The 15,032-nt window shown below is 39.9% G+C and overlaps 2 protein-coding genes across 4 annotated transcripts; one reads left to right on the forward strand and one right to left on the reverse strand.

The window, feature by feature from the left end:
• Positions 1–5,716: 5,716 nt before the first annotated feature.
• Positions 5,717–7,802, forward strand: tac3a (tachykinin precursor 3a). Of its 2 annotated transcripts, XM_071476193.1 has the most exons (8): positions 5,763–5,851; positions 5,920–6,001; positions 6,427–6,542; positions 6,630–6,729; positions 6,933–6,962; positions 7,055–7,108; positions 7,246–7,312; positions 7,656–7,802. In XM_071476193.1, the coding sequence occupies exons 3-8, from the start codon at positions 6,441–6,443 to the stop codon at positions 7,672–7,674; spliced, it is 372 nt and encodes a 123-aa protein (XP_071332294.1). In that variant the 5' UTR covers positions 5,763–5,851; positions 5,920–6,001; positions 6,427–6,440; the 3' UTR covers positions 7,675–7,802. The 2 variants fall into 2 exon arrangements, with proteins under 2 accessions (XP_071332293.1, XP_071332294.1); XM_071476192.1 differs by having other exon boundaries at positions 5,717–6,001.
• Positions 7,803–7,856: 54 nt separating this feature from the next.
• c1galt1la (core 1 synthase, glycoprotein-N-acetylgalactosamine 3-beta-galactosyltransferase 1, like a) lies at positions 7,857–14,692 on the reverse strand. 2 transcript variants are annotated; one of them, XM_071476190.1, is made up of 5 exons: positions 14,454–14,691; positions 13,831–13,937; positions 12,997–13,251; positions 11,647–12,311; positions 7,915–9,259 (listed from the first exon to the last, which is right to left on the reverse strand). In XM_071476190.1, exons 3-5 carry the CDS (start codon positions 13,205–13,207, stop codon positions 8,915–8,917), a joined length of 1,221 nt encoding a protein of 406 aa, XP_071332291.1. In that variant the 5' UTR covers positions 13,208–13,251; positions 13,831–13,937; positions 14,454–14,691; the 3' UTR covers positions 7,915–8,914. The 2 variants fall into 2 exon arrangements, with proteins under 2 accessions (XP_071332292.1, XP_071332291.1); XM_071476191.1 differs by lacking the exon at positions 13,831–13,937 and having other exon boundaries at positions 7,857–9,259; positions 14,454–14,692.
• Between the last annotated feature and the right edge of the window lie 340 nt (positions 14,693–15,032).

Here is a 15,032-nt window from a genome sequence, read left to right on the forward strand (position 1 = left end):
CAAAGCTGAATAAAACATGTGCATGATGTTGGTGTGTTTATATGTGTATTCAAGTTCTCTCCTTTAAATTTTCATTACTGCACCCATGAATGCACAGCATGCTCTCATGTAGAAACAGGAGAACACACACTTAGCAGGAAATCACGAAACTCCTAATATCAAATATTCAGATTCAATCAGTGGATGAATAATGTGGCCGTGAACTGTTTCTTGGTTTCCAATTTCTGTCCCAGTCACTATGTTGCACACTTTGATCTCATGATTCCATAATTTCCCTCGACACAATTTTATGAGCAGGTAGAACAAAATGAAATAAGCCACAGAAAGAGGTCACTTCTGGGCGCAGTCATTCAGTCTAATATCAAGAGGTGTTGTGAAGCTCAATTGCAATATCGCCAGCTCTCGTTCACACTGTAGTAATGAGCTATAAATTATATGTTACATCTTCATCATTCCCCCCAGAAATCCAAAAAACAGACATCTCCATCATAGGTCCAATACAAAATATCAGAGAAAAGCCTGGTCTACTGCTCTCAAGATGGTTATGACTGTACCAGAAGAACAAATATGTTGGTGCCTTCTACTGCAAATTCCAAGGTATAATAACAAAGTTAACAGACAAATGGTCAAGTTTAAAAGCCTGCAGCTATACAAGGACACATAAACAAGACAATAAAACAGAGGAGAAAATTACCAAACAAGTCAAATTAAACAGTGTCCATGCCCTCCGAAATGACATATAGAAGTGGTTTCTGATTTGATGCCACTGTCAGCAGGATGACATTTATTTGGAACACCTGCACACCTCCCTCATTCCTAGTGTTTCTGCTTTTTTTCCTCTCCCTCTTTCTTGTTTGTCTCTCTCTGTCCATGTGTGTTTGTTTGGGTGTGACGCTCTGGTCCCCTCCCGCTGCCAAACCATCTACGCACGTTACCAATCAACTCATCAAACTCCTGCAGAATATATTCCTCGACCAGTCTTTGCCAGATTGTTCAGTTTGCCAACATGGTACTAAAGCTACAGCCAAACTTAAGCTCAATTTTGTCCTTGTTTGCCTGAACCATGTTTAATTTTGTTGGATTTTCACACAAATCAGTCTATAAAGTTTTTACTAAGAATGGTACCAAAAACAAAAAATATCCAGTGAACTGCAGCTGTTGATGAGAGAAGCCAGAGGAGAATGGCCAGACTGCTTGGAGTTGAGGCTAGTGGTCTGGCCACAAGTGGTTATCACAACTTAGAAAGAATCTTTCTAACTGTGATTCACAGAAAAGCATCTCTGTGCTCTGTGTGCTCCGTGCTGGCAACAACGGCAAATCAGGTTGCTCTCCACTTTGCCAAGAAGAGAAATCTGAAGTTTAAGTGGCACTGGCTCAACAAAGCTGAACAGTTGAACACTGTAAAAAAAAAAAACCTGGTCTAATGAATCTTGGTGGTATAAGGTCATAATATGGCATCAAAAACATGAACCTATGGACCCCCCTTGCCTTGTCTCAACAGTCCAGGCTGGTGGTGGTCGAGTGGTGTGGGGAATGTTTTCTTGATACAGTTCACTTTGCACCATCCACTTTTGGTGAACAACTATTGCAGTGGCTACAGTTTCAGGTTTTGTTGCACAGTAAGACTGTGGAGATTACAAATACATTAGGTTTATTACACTGAAAGTGGTTGCTGTTTATTTTGGGTTACAACAATAGTGACATGTGATCAGTTAAAATGTGAGACATATCATTTGTTAACAGCCTGTCTTTACAATGCAATAAGGAATATTAATGTGTGCATGCTATACTACTTACTATAACAACTAATTTAACTATCTTACTTGTTGCATCTCTTTGCTACTCGTGCGGCATTAAATTGTGAAATATTATTGAACAATAGTCAAACTGGATGCAAAAACCAAACTGTGAGTGGTAAGAGTGGTAGCCGAAAGGTTTGGAAAGTTGGCAGGAGGGTAATAAAGGGAGGGCAGAGGACATAAATCAAGCATGAAGCCACCGTCACATCTCGCCATAGCAGAAAAATGGAGCCATTCAGCACCCAACCGCAAATGAAAAATCTTCATAACTCAGATATGACCACGTTTAATAATAAATTGTCAAATTAAAAAAGCAAAAGCCTTTGGCAAAAAACAAAAATTCTGCATCAAACTTACAATACCAGTTCATCTCATATATAAAACTGAACCTCTTCAGGATAGAAAAGACATTTCTAGAGTTGAAAACACAACATACACAAGCGGCTGATTGCACCCATCTCAGCAACTACAGTGCAAATCACAGCCTGTATATTGCGTCTGTGATGAACATTATGCTAATGTGTATTCTGGAGTATGCTCACGGCATGATGAGTAGACAATAGGCAATACTGTTACAAGATAGACCAAAACAATCCCCCAGTATAAAAAAAGGAAAGATTCAAGGGCCTGAACAGCATCAGAGTGCCTTATTTTCTCCTATAGGCCTCAGTCCAAACTATTGTCACTGAGGAATTAAAGGGGACAAAAAAACTTTTGACAAGGAGGAATCAGAAAAACACTTTTAGGAGCTCTTTGGAAAACAAATGGGTTTGGCAACACCATAGCGCACAGCTTCACATACCCGCTGTGGTCTAATGCAAAGACCTTCAAAGAGTATCAACATCCATGCCAGTCTTAAAGAAACAGCCTTCAAATTAACATTTAGATGGAAGTGACACTTCTGGACCTTCCGAGTCAGAGATCAGGGAGGAGTGGGTGGAATAAAAAACTGCATCCATCAAAGTCATTTTGCATGCCCCAAGGAGAGGTAGAAGTGGATTCTAAGTTAAATTCCCCCATTAGATTGGAGCCCATTAACTCAATTATTGACAGGTGTGCCTCATGAACTTACTTTGAGAGGCCTGGAATCATCGTCTACATCTGCTTATTTTAGTCGCCACGTCGCCACAAGCAACAGCAAACAGCAGGGATGGCCACTGAATGTGCGAGGGTCTGTTTTTCCTGTTGATTGTGTTCACACATGCAGAATCCCCTTTGGACTTGCTGGCTAGAGATTCCAAGCTGTGCATCCAACCCCAGCCTGTACACAAATATAGCTAAATCTACACCCTGTAATTTGTCGCACGTCTTTGCAATCTCGCTCTCGCCTCTCACACTCTTTTTCTGTCTCCCTCTGGTCACTCATCCTTTCATAACATCTCTCCCATATAAGGGCTGTGGCGTCATTGTCTCCTCTCAACTCCAGGGTGGAACTTACTTTATCTTCTCCCTCTCAGGCCATGAATGCCTGCACAAATGGATGATTGGCAGCTCCATTAGAGAGAAAGGAGAGGAATAACAGTGTGACTGTACTCCTGCTGCTCTCCCTGACCAGATACACAACTATAGAGGAACAAATTTGTATTCTTGTGTCCTCATATGGACAATACAACAAATCAAAGTGCCAGACTGTTTTCAGTTAACTTGGCCTTCTACTGACTTTTATAAATATGTTCCTTCTATATTTCTCTCTTTGTATATGTTCCACAGCAAGGATATGTCAATCTATTCAGCCTTTTAATCCGTTAAGTTAATACGGCTAAAGCAGGATCAATGGGCAAAAATATATAATTAAACTTTTAAAGTAGGTACAGATAAAACTAGAGAACAAATCCGAATGGCAGACTTATTAAGCCCAGCAGCGTTCATTAACTTTTTACATTTAATCATTTGCAAAAGAAGATTCAAATGTCTTCAAGTGACCAACTGACTGATAGTTACACTGCTTAGCATTAGACCTCAACATGACATAAATTTGTCATGCACACTGCATTGTACGCATTCATATCAAATGATCACAGCATGAAGCGGAGCTGTGTCTTTTACCTTTTGTCTTCTCTCATATTGGTCCATCTATAGCCACCGTGGGCTACCTGCTGTTACTGAGCCAGCCATGAAAGTCCTGCTGACCTGTCAGAGCGATATTGTCCAATCATCTTCACAACTGTCTGCAGCTCTGAGGGGAGCTCATACATAGTGGGAGTGCAACCGTTTTCATCCTGAGTCAGATGCTGGGAATGAATGACATCCAAATGCAGCAGAGGGTGCATGTGATATTGTTCAGCAGTCCACAGGGCATGTATCTGTGACGTATAGGTGGGAATCCATCTAGCCTTGCAGCACATCCAACCCAATATCTATTTGCCTTTCAGCTGGATGAGAAGCTTCCCCTGGCCTGGCATGTTGTGGATAAACAGCCCCTGGCACTCTTTCCCTGTGCTCTCTGTTAGTCCAAAAACAGGGTCGCTTTGATTACCAAGGGAGATTTAAAAAAAAACACTCATCAATAATGTAAAAATGCAATTAATGACTTCCCCACTTCTGTCTGATCTCCCACCCTGAACCCCTGCACTGCTGCATATACCTCACTTCACCCCCACACTACTACATACAGGAACAGGACAAATATGGAAATGGGAAGTCATTACTAAAGCGCAGCAGTGTTAACCTTTTGTGAAATGCACCATTTGGATTTTTGCCTGGTGCTTTGTTGTTGGTGTCATACCCTCTTCTATCAGGCCTAAGTCTCCAGAGGCCAGAGCAACCTGCAGCAGTTCCTCCTGCCTCTTTCACAGCTATGATCTCAAACTTTGCTTTGCTGAAATATTCATGCTTGTTTGAATTCTGCATGTGTGCACAAACATCAGCATAAGTGTAATTGCTTGTGTAATTGCAAAGAAAAATGATAGGGTTGATATGAGCACTGAATTTGAGTTGTTTTCAACTGTTGCTGATGTAAGGAAAATACATTTTTGATAGCTACACTTAGACATACAAGAATGGGCCTACTAAATGTTATCTCCCAGTCTATGTTGATTTTATAGGAAATGATACCTATGCTACAATCCCAGAGCAACTACATCATGTACCACTGTTTGGACACTGTTGGTGCTTATACAGGTTACAAGACGGACATTTCATCCGTCACCATCTGTCAGAGCAATTTAACAGAGAACAGAAGCCATGGGAACAATTTCAAGTGACCTTCAGAATCATGTGTTACTCATTGTGTCAATACTGGTGTGAAGATGTGTCTGTCCAAACAGCACTTCTGGATTTTAGTCATCATGACAACTCAGCGTGTCTTTCTGTTCAGTGGGTGTACTGATAATGCCTGCTTTTACAGCATATTAAATAGTGCTTTTGAATTTTGTCAAATATTCCATTCAAATCTCCATTCAGCATGTTGGCAAATTAACTTGCTATTCCATTAATTAACCAGAACCTGCTGAGATGTAGGTGGACATATGTTTTTTGTTTCACATTTTGTGTATGAACATGGGTAGTCAATTGTAAACACACAGCTGTGTAGCCTGTCTAGCCACATTCACCACCATCTTCTAGATAGTGACATGCAGAGGCAGCAGCTATCTATATAATTACTTCCTAAAAAGATTAGTATCTCCTCAATGACCATGTCAGCTGGTAAGTGGAGTGGAAAGGCACCTAGATGAGTATGTAAGCCTGATGGTGATGAGATGGATAAATGAGACTTTGAACACAAGATTTATAACTTAAACTGTGTGATAAAGTACAATTAAAAATACTTGTGTTTATTTTTTCCCCTTATAGCCCTTATAAGGAAGTTCCCAAATATGTTCAGGGATGTGCCACGAACCTATGTCCTGGTGACGTTGCCTACAATTTTTTTTTTTTTTTTTTTTTTGATGATGATGTGTGTGTGTGTGTGTGCGTGCGTGTTTAGTAGGGGGGCAAAAGCTCTCAGCAGCTGCATCATGACCACCAATAAGTAGACTACGTAGCCCCCAGGACAACGTGATATAAGACCTGGTACCCCACCTACGCTCCAGTTGCTGATTGGCGTTACGCAGGTATCCAGTTATTATTTATTACCTCAAAGCCAGGACGCCTCATTTATCCTCACCGGATCTCACTGCAGGGTCTGCCCGTTCCCACTCCACTCCGCACCAGGGCGCACGCAGCTGACTCTTTTACCAAATAATCCGCTCGACAGAAATCAGGTAAAGATAAAAAAAAATGCACGTTTGAATGCTTAAAGTAAAATGTTTACGTATTTCTTATATTTTCAACAGTTTTCTTCTTTTATGGAGAAGTGGATTTAAGGTTTACCATGACTTTATTGGGCGGGAACACAAGAAGATTGAGTGACATTATTGGCGTCATGTTTTTGTTTCTTTGCTAGATATGTACAAGATAATTGAAACAATAATTTACTGATTATTATTAAAACGGGTTTCATGAACTATATCTTTGTATACCCTCAACCGCGCACTTTTACGCACCAATTACGCAGCGAGTTATGCGCAACAGGTCCAAGGTGTTCCTTGATGAAAATGCTTTTTTCACCGATGTATTATAAAGAAGCAACCTAATAAAAAAAATAGATCGATAAATAAAAAAGATAACTGTGAATATCCTTGCACAGGTGGTGCTGAGAAAATGAGGAGAGGTTTGCTGCTGGTGACTCTGTTCCTCATCATGAAACTTCGGTACAGCCAGTGCAGATGCGAGGAGCCCGGATCGCGCAGATCAACTTCAGATGTAGGTTTCCTGGCGCGCAATGACCAGAACGATTTTCGGGAAATCTTTTAACAGGAACTGATTTTTTTGTGCTTCACATAATTGCAGCAGACCGTGGGCTTGGACAACCTGAAGCGGAACATTCTGAAGAGGTATAGCGATTTGGATTATGACAGCTTTGTGGGTCTGATGGGCAGAAGAAACGCTGGTGAGTCTTTAGTGATTACATGTGTTTGTGGTAGTAATAATAACAATAGTAATGTTAATGATAATATCTGAAAACAAAGCATCAAAAATTGCAGGATTAAATTCTGATCTTAGAGTTAAGAATTTAGTTACTATCATTTGTCCATTTTTTTCTCAAAATCGCTGTTTCACAAAGCTGTTATTCTTCCTTTATGTTTTTATCAGATGCAAACACTGTACAATCACCCCAAAAAAGTAAGACCTTTGTCACTTACTAATGATATCATTAAGTGTTTGCTTTCTTGAAAAAGCTGGAAATATTTAATGCTTCTTATTCTTCTTATTAGGAGAAATGCATGACATTTTTGTTGGTCTTATGGGAAGAAGAAACTCAGAGCCTGGTGAGTGTGGCAATTTACAAGAGTCAAATATCCACAATAGCCCTGTTGGCTGGTATGGGCGTTCAGAGTTAGATTTGATGCTCATCATACAGACAATATGTCTTTATGAGACTATCTTGTATTGTCTGCTCTTGCAGATAATGGTGCCTGGAGGAGAGAGTATCCAGAGAGGAGAGGCATTTTTCTCAACAAGTGCCGGCTGAGGTGAGTGCCCTGTCTTTTTCACTCAGTAGATGGAACATCACAAAGTGTCCACTACTTGAAAAAAAGAAAGTTAACACTTTACCTGCCTAGTAAAGGATACAACCATATTGGACAAAAGAGCTTCTAAAGATTTCTGCTGTTCAAAGTTTAATGTCTTAAATGTACTGCTGACTCAAATGACTATTTTTATGTACTCTGTTTGCTACCAAAAAAATCCCCCCACAAAAATCAAAAACATTTCTAAAACATAAGAGGCTGTTAAGTCTTAGTTTTACTGTGTATTAAAGAATTAATTTTACACATTATACTGATTATATAAATGTGGTGTATGTGTTTGCTGCAGGTTTCTTCAGGGGCTGTAGACTGAAACAACTCTCATCTGGCTGCACTGACAGATCACAGATCACACAAACAATCAACGAAATGTCTGATGGAAACGATTAAACCATGATTCACACTGTAAAACTGCCGGCTGGCTTATGAAAGTGACCATAAACTACACAGATTGTATTTGTTTTACCTGAAGACAAAACGTAATTAGAAGTGAAGGATGATTATTTCTTTATCATGTTATTCTGTTTCTTCAAAGTTCAAAATAAACATAATTTTTATACATAATTTATTCATTTAAAACATTGGTGCATTTTCCTGCAGCTGTTTATGAGTGATTCTTCACGCCTGGCTCCAGTGCAGACAGTCAATCACACCTGCTACAGTGTTTACTGCTGGGTTATATAAAATGACTTGACAAGAGAAAGACATTGGAGTTTTGTAAAATACTGTGTTCATCAGAAGCTACAGTGTGTTCCAACAGAAACACAGAGGGTTTCAAGTCCACACTTGTACATCAGTCCATCTCATATCTTTCAAAGGTAAAAAGAAAAGATTTTTCACAGCAGTTGTTCTTACTGACATAAACATAGCACTGCTGACTGTGGATTAGCAGAGGATTAAAAACGGAAATTAAAACCCAACATGCAAACAAAGACACAAAGACTACTTACATTTAATTTTTGCACGTTGCTTCAAAACAAAAGAATAAATAAAAATTTTAACATCAGAATAGCAACACCAGAATATCAGAAAAAAAATTTACATCATAAAATCAAAGTGGCCGAGAGGCTATATAATTTGCAGTTGTCACTTCATTCGAAGAAGATTTTGAAATGAAAATGAATTTTTTAAAAATTATTAACTCCTTTCATACATCTGTCACTGCATTTCTGGCTCAGATCAGGTACTTGTAAAAGACATTAAAATAATATTCAATGTGCCTTCTCTTGCATCACTGCAAGCACACATCTGTGACTGTGTAATGTCACAAATTCACAAATCCTGACATTGATAATGTCAAATTTAATTTAAGCTAAACCAAGTGTTTAAAAAACTGAGCCACTCACAGCTCCCACTGCATCACACTGTGCTTACAGTGTCATAGTACCAGTGGTATACTGTGTCAGAAAGAAACACTAGTCAGCCAATACAATGCCCAGGGTAATACATCTCTCTCACTGAGTGCAAGTTGCCACAAGTGTTTCTAATGTAGATTCATCAAACACATCACAGTTAAAAAACACATTCAGCCCCATCTGACACACAGAATTAGCGCCGTCTGTCATGTGCGACTGCAGTTCTGTTCTCAGTGAGGTGCGAGTTTAGATTGTCTCTCACTCCTTTCTCTGTCTCCACTTTGGTTTGGTTGCCACTAACTGAGAAGGCTGCAGTTGTGTGACTCCTTCCATCTGTCACCTCTTGAACTCCTTTAAGTCCCACCGTCACAGTGGACTGTGTGAGAGTGCCAAGATTAAGACCCTGTCGTAGGGGCGGCCGGTAGCGTGGCCTGTAGCCGTACGCTCTCAGGTGGTAGGTGTAATACTCCAGTGTGTACATTAATTCAGCTTCCACATAATGGAACGAGACTGCCAAGTCAGAGCAGCACTGTGGACCCTGAGGAAGAATAATACACAGATTAAACAAGCAAACACACAAATATATGCATGTCTACACACAAATAAAAATATATAAGTGAGAAAAAGATTTTAAAATAAATATCACTATACAATTGCAATTCATCACTCGTCAAAAGATGCTAGAATTTTTGGATAAATAATTCTGAAGACATTTGCCAAGGCAGCCTTCCTAATTCACCACACGCAATCTGATTCCACGGGTTTTATTACTCAGCTGAACTCTGCTTTACAGAGAATCCCACTGGCATGGGGAGCCTAAGTAGTTGAGATTACTGGTACCAACTCATTCTAAGAAATCTACAGGGGATTTATTCTTGTATGAAAAAGGTAAATGTAGCAAATTCTTGTTGTTGCATTTGTTTAAAGGATTAGGTTGGTATTATTCTACAAATCCCTTGAAAGACCAAAACCAACCAATGGGTTCAGCTTTAGACAAGCTAAGTAATTTACAAAAACAGGCAGGGGAGTTAATTATGTCTTTTTTTTTTCAGACTATTTTCTGTTGTGGACTAATACACATTTTGTGCTCTAGTGAGTATTTTCATCAGCAGGACAGTGTGCAGGGGCTTGACTCAAGAAAAACTGCAGGGCCCATGTTTAATGTGGATAGGTCTGTTACCCACTGAAACAGTGTGGCTCTTTTATGGGTTTTTGAACAACAGCGGAGGTCTATGGCACAGAGGAACAACCTACAGTACAAATCAGTGTACGCCAGGATTTGGCAACATAGAAATACTTGTTTGTGGGAACAATACATTGTTGGTTGTGGTCTTTTTGTTTTTGTTAACAACAAGAATAATATAAAGTATCACTAGCCATCTCCTTTTTATAAATTGTCATATGCTGACAGTTCTGAAAAAACACATTTCCATTTCTACAGTCTGATGACAATAAATAATTACTCTAATATTAATAGTAAAATTGTTTTCTTGTTTTCCTTTCAAAGACAGGGAACAAAGCAGCTCCATACACTGTCAGGCAGTGTCTGACAGGATCAGTAATGGACCTGTCTCATTATAATTGCAAAGTACAATAAATTAGTTGCATCATCAGCGACAAATTGACCAATTTTCCTTTTGTTGACGGGATATTGTCTCTACTGCATTCATCTACTTTAAAATGAACTCATTTATCTTTCAATTCACTATGCAGAGGTCAGATATAAATGTGCCAGGTAATCACATATTCATTTATTTAGCTATTATCTTCTGATGAGTGATTTATAGCAACACCTACATTTTGTTTACATCATCAAAAGCAAAGTGAACAGTATACTCACTCCCTACTGAACATTTCAAAATGAAAGAAATGTTCCCTCACCTTAAGTGTAGATGTACGCTAATGATATTAAAGGATTTTCAACTCACCAGTTCACTCAGTGGCATTCCTTCTTAGCCTGACTCTTAGCCTGACCTTTCTAATAAGATTAATCTACCCCACAGGATGTCTGTCTTATGGAGGACTTGTCCATAAACCACCTCATGTTTTCACTATTAGTGCCAGTTTTAGGCAATTTGTATTTTTTGGCCCCCTCACAGTGTAGATATAGACTAGACATATGGGGGGGTAACATGATATGCACAAAGACGTCTGGCAGGAATCAAACTGGGAGCACTGCAGTTACATAGCATGCCTTTTTAACCATTAGTCCCATGGACGCCCCATTTTTAAGCATTTGAGCACAGGTATGATGTATTTACTCTTACAATTTATTTTTCCAACTCATTCTGTAGTACCAAATCAAGCCAGAAATCTGAGTGTCACATAAAGACAATTACAAAATACAATACTACCATCTGAAAAACAATGCAAGAATTAAAGAATTTCTGTCTAGACAGGTTATAGAAAAACATATTCATGCACTTATTGTCAGTAGGCTAGACTATTGTCACAGGTCTTTGTAAAAAAAAAAAAAAAAATCAACCATACAGCTGCAGCTCATCCAGAATGCCCCTGCTGGAGTCTTCACTAACACCAAGAAAGTGGAGCACATTACTCCGGTCCTTAAAACACTGCACTGGCTTCCTGTGTGTCAAAGGATTGATTTTAAAATCTTACTACTTGTCTCTAAAGCACTAAATGGTCTAGGTCCTAAATACATCTCCGATCTACTTGTACCATATGTAGTATCCAGACCCCTCAGGTCATCTGCGACAGGTTTACTCAGTGTTCCCAGAATCACTTATGACTAATTATGACTAAATATTTTAATTTTATTCATTCAAATTTGTCATTATTGTTTTCAGTGTTCTATTTTTAATGTATTTACATTTCCATGTAAAGCACTTTGAATTGCTTTGTGTCTGAATGGTACTATATGCATTGCCTTGCTTTGACTTGCCTTACAGAAGTGAAAGTACTTGCCTCAACAATTGGGTAGTAACAATAGCTCCAGTACCAGAAGCTCTTGGAGAACTTGCCAGTCAGATGGTGCTCTGGCACAAAGGGATGGAAAGTTTCTCGATGCAAAGTATCTCTGGAGTCCCCAGCCAGAACGCCCATCTTCTCCAAACACTGCCCCAGTGCTAGGTCTTCTACAGGGGTGGTGTGTGTGCAAACTTTGGTCCGAAACCCTTCCACAAATCTCTTGAGGGCCTCTTTACTTAGTACGTAGCCTGCTCCTCCACTCATGTAGCCTTGCTTGGTGTAAGGTTTGAAGCGTTTACCAAAATAGATGGGCTCTTCAGGGGTGTGGTTGGACAGAATCCAGCGCAGGTTGTCCACCACCACATAGGTGTCATCATCGGCTTTTAAGAACCAGTCTGCTTCATTCACATGGTGCTCATATACATAATGGAAGGCTCGGATGGTCTTCCAGTAAAGCTGGTCACGGCCCTCCTTAGTGCCCAGTCCCACAGTGGGGAAGTCTGGGTCCTCCACAGAGCTCATGAACACCACCACATTGCAGTGGCGACTCCAGGTGGCCCTGACATGGCGAGCCCTGCTCTGCAGGTTATATGGCCCAGTCATCACCCAACAGAGAACACGTACCTTCTGGTACAACACATCTGCCGCCCGGCTGTCTTCATCTAGAAGGACAAAACAAAGGGTACAACATATAACAATTGACTCCTAACAATTGTTGAATCAACCAATTAGCTTGCTTGACACACAAGCCCTCACAACTTATTGTTGAGGTGTTGGAGGTGTGCATGTGAGTTTCTCTGTGAGCCTCTGCAGCCAGTGGTTTCCTACAACACCCACTTCTGTGTAGGTCTGATGTTTATCGTGCCTCTTCTGGCACTCTTCATACATGAGCACAACTTCTCCTCATCCAATCAGTTTACTCCACATTTGTCATGTGTTCTATCCCTTTCATGCTTTTTGCTAACTTTCTATGAGGACTCTCAAAGCTTTTATGGAATCAGTGCAAATGACCCCTTTCCTTAAAAATGTGTGAAATCACAGCTCAAACAACGTTGAGCAACTTTCCTACACAACTTATCTATTAGTCTGTCACTACACAATTACTGTGTTTGAGCAAGTGGTGAGAGTTAAGCCAATTACTCTGTAGTGTATACAAAGACAAGATCTTACTGAACAGTAGCAATGTTTGCACAATTAAATATGATGAGAATACATATGAAAAACGCACTGTATCTATTGATGTATATCTAATTAAACAAATATTTCACTATTTCAATTAAATACAAATGCAGTTATGTGTTGTGCTTGTCATGCACATATGTTTTTCAACAGTAATGTCCAGAGCACCTGCATGTTGAGGGTGGAGCAGGTTGACGAGAGCAGCTCCCTCTTTCCTCCAGCTGGCTGGACTCTCCCCCAACACTGTGGCTTTTTCCTGGGCCTCCGACAGCACAGGGTAGCTCCTCTCAAACCACACCTGACGCAGGAAGAAGTAGATGCTGCAGGCCCCCACCAAGAAGCCCAGGGAGAAAGCCCATCTGGAGCTGGGGCCCTTCATATCGACACACTCTCCAGAACTGTGATGTTCCAGTTATAGCATATCTACATAGAACCACAACGCACTATCCTCAGTTTGATGTGGTCAAACCTGAAATTTGTCAGTAAATTTCCATCTTTAACATGCACAGACTATACAAAGTTGCACATTGAACTGTGTTATGTAATCATGAAATGGTTTTAAAACTGTGTGTTGTTAAAACTGAGTGTGGTAAAGCTTTCCAAGTACCTTCAATATTATTTTGCAAATCATGGTGACAGAAAAGGCTATAAACTCCAATGATATCTGTACAGCAAGACATAGTTTTTCGATGTGTGCATTAAAAAATGCAAAGACAGGATGTGGTTTCTCTGGTAGCTTTCAGTCATACTGGATACACTTTTTACACCCAGACTACGATACATTTTAAGCATTGCCTTGCGGGGACCAATCTCCCTAGCCACAGTTACTTCAATCAAACTTCACGTCACAATAAATTTGGACATGAGAATCTAAAAGACAACAGGGACAACTTCACAAAGCTGGAAATCAACAGGTCTAGACCATTTGGAGTAAATACACTGACACTGAACTAGTGAATTTCGCTGTGAACCAAATCCTTTTTACTTTCAAGTAGGACCTACTGTGAATGGGAAAATGTGCCCAAGTAAAATGGTGTTGTCCCACTGACCACTGTTTGGGTTACTGTGTCTTGATGACGTCATCACTCATGCCTCCCCCTTTCGCTTAGCTGAGAAATTGTATAAATACAATTATACACTGTATAAATACTACAAAGCTGCACACGTGAATTGTGTCTGTGATTTTTACAAGGACTATAGTGAAGCTCTTTATCAACATCAACATCGAATGTTTTCATTTGACTCTGTTGCCTCACGGATGAGGTTAAAGACCCCGAGTCTGAGACAGATGTTAATGATTAACATGACTAAAGTTGTTTATGGCTACTTTTACTCTCCATGCGTCCTGCTCCCTTCAATTATTCTGACGACCAAAAAAAAAAAAAAAAAAAAAAAAAAAATCAGGCGACAAATCCCCCGTTACCCCGATCGAGGCATTACAACCATTTAAACCAATAACACATGACACAGATTGCTGCGACAGCGATTTAAGGCCATGTGGAATCCAGATCTGTATCAATAGGCCACACCGTGTTGTTTTAATACACAACCGCAGGTCAGTGTATTTCCAGTCAGCCAAAATAGATTCAATTTTACATCTACATCCATATGTGTGTGTCGTTTACCTTGGTTGTGAGATGGGTCATTTGTGAGCACGACATGCTTGCGGAAAAACAAAATAAATAAAAAATAAATTAAAAAAAATCTCGTTAAAACGCCACAAGCCAGCTACACCTGCCAGTCATGTCGTCACATGCTGGTCACGGTCACCCGTCGTGTTGTTCTGACAGACGTCGTCAGCTGTTTTGAGTCGCCAAATGAGCTGATCACTAAGTGTTTAGCCACCGCACGGAATTACATTCTTCAGCATCACGGGCTTAGCTGTGGAAATGCGGCCTCTCATTGGCTGCCTGGCGGTGACGTGTAGAGGAAGCCGCTTTTCACCTCGTCTCAAATGCATTACCGGCAACTAGCTGACAGTATTATTAATGCTACATGCATTCATTATTATATTTTTGAAATATGATATTTAATATAATTTAAAGGATGATCAGAGAGCCTGTGAAAAAGAGAGGTAAAGCTGTTGCTCTATCAATCTTGGCCACAAGGTGTCACCCTAAGAAAGTCTACAAAATTCCCACCTATCAACAGTCACAATTGCATTATATTATATCATTATATCATGTGTATCTTTATATATTCAT

Source organism: Trachinotus anak, unplaced genomic scaffold, assembly GCF_046630095.1.
Source record: "Trachinotus anak isolate AG129_WGS33_773 ecotype Australia unplaced genomic scaffold, CSIRO_AGI_Tana_v1 ptg000004l, whole genome shotgun sequence".
Taxonomy (NCBI): Eukaryota; Metazoa; Chordata; class Actinopteri; order Carangiformes; family Carangidae; genus Trachinotus; species Trachinotus anak.

Bases quoted from the DNA above. Each gene is read 5' to 3' on its own strand.
- tac3a (XM_071476192.1), top strand. From the start codon at position 6,441: ATGAGGAGAGGTTTGCTGCTGGTGACTCTGTTCCTCATCATGAAACTT. The intron at 6,543-6,629 runs GTAGGTTTCCTG...ACATAATTGCAG, and splicing joins CGCGCAGATCAACTTCAGAT to CAGACCGTGGGCTTGGACAA. The intron at 6,963-7,054 runs GTAAGACCTTTG...TCTTCTTATTAG, and splicing joins TGTACAATCACCCCAAAAAA to GAGAAATGCATGACATTTTT.
- c1galt1la (XM_071476191.1), bottom strand. From the start codon at position 13,207: ATGAAGGGCCCCAGCTCCAGATGGGCTTTCTCCCTGGGCTTCTTGGTG. The intron at 12,312-12,996 runs GTGCTCTGGACA...TTGTCCTTCTAG, and splicing joins GCTCCACCCTCAACATGCAG to ATGAAGACAGCCGGGCGGCA. The intron at 9,260-11,646 runs GCAAGTACTTTC...ATTCTTCCTCAG, and splicing joins GTTACTACCCAATTGTTGAG to GGTCCACAGTGCTGCTCTGA.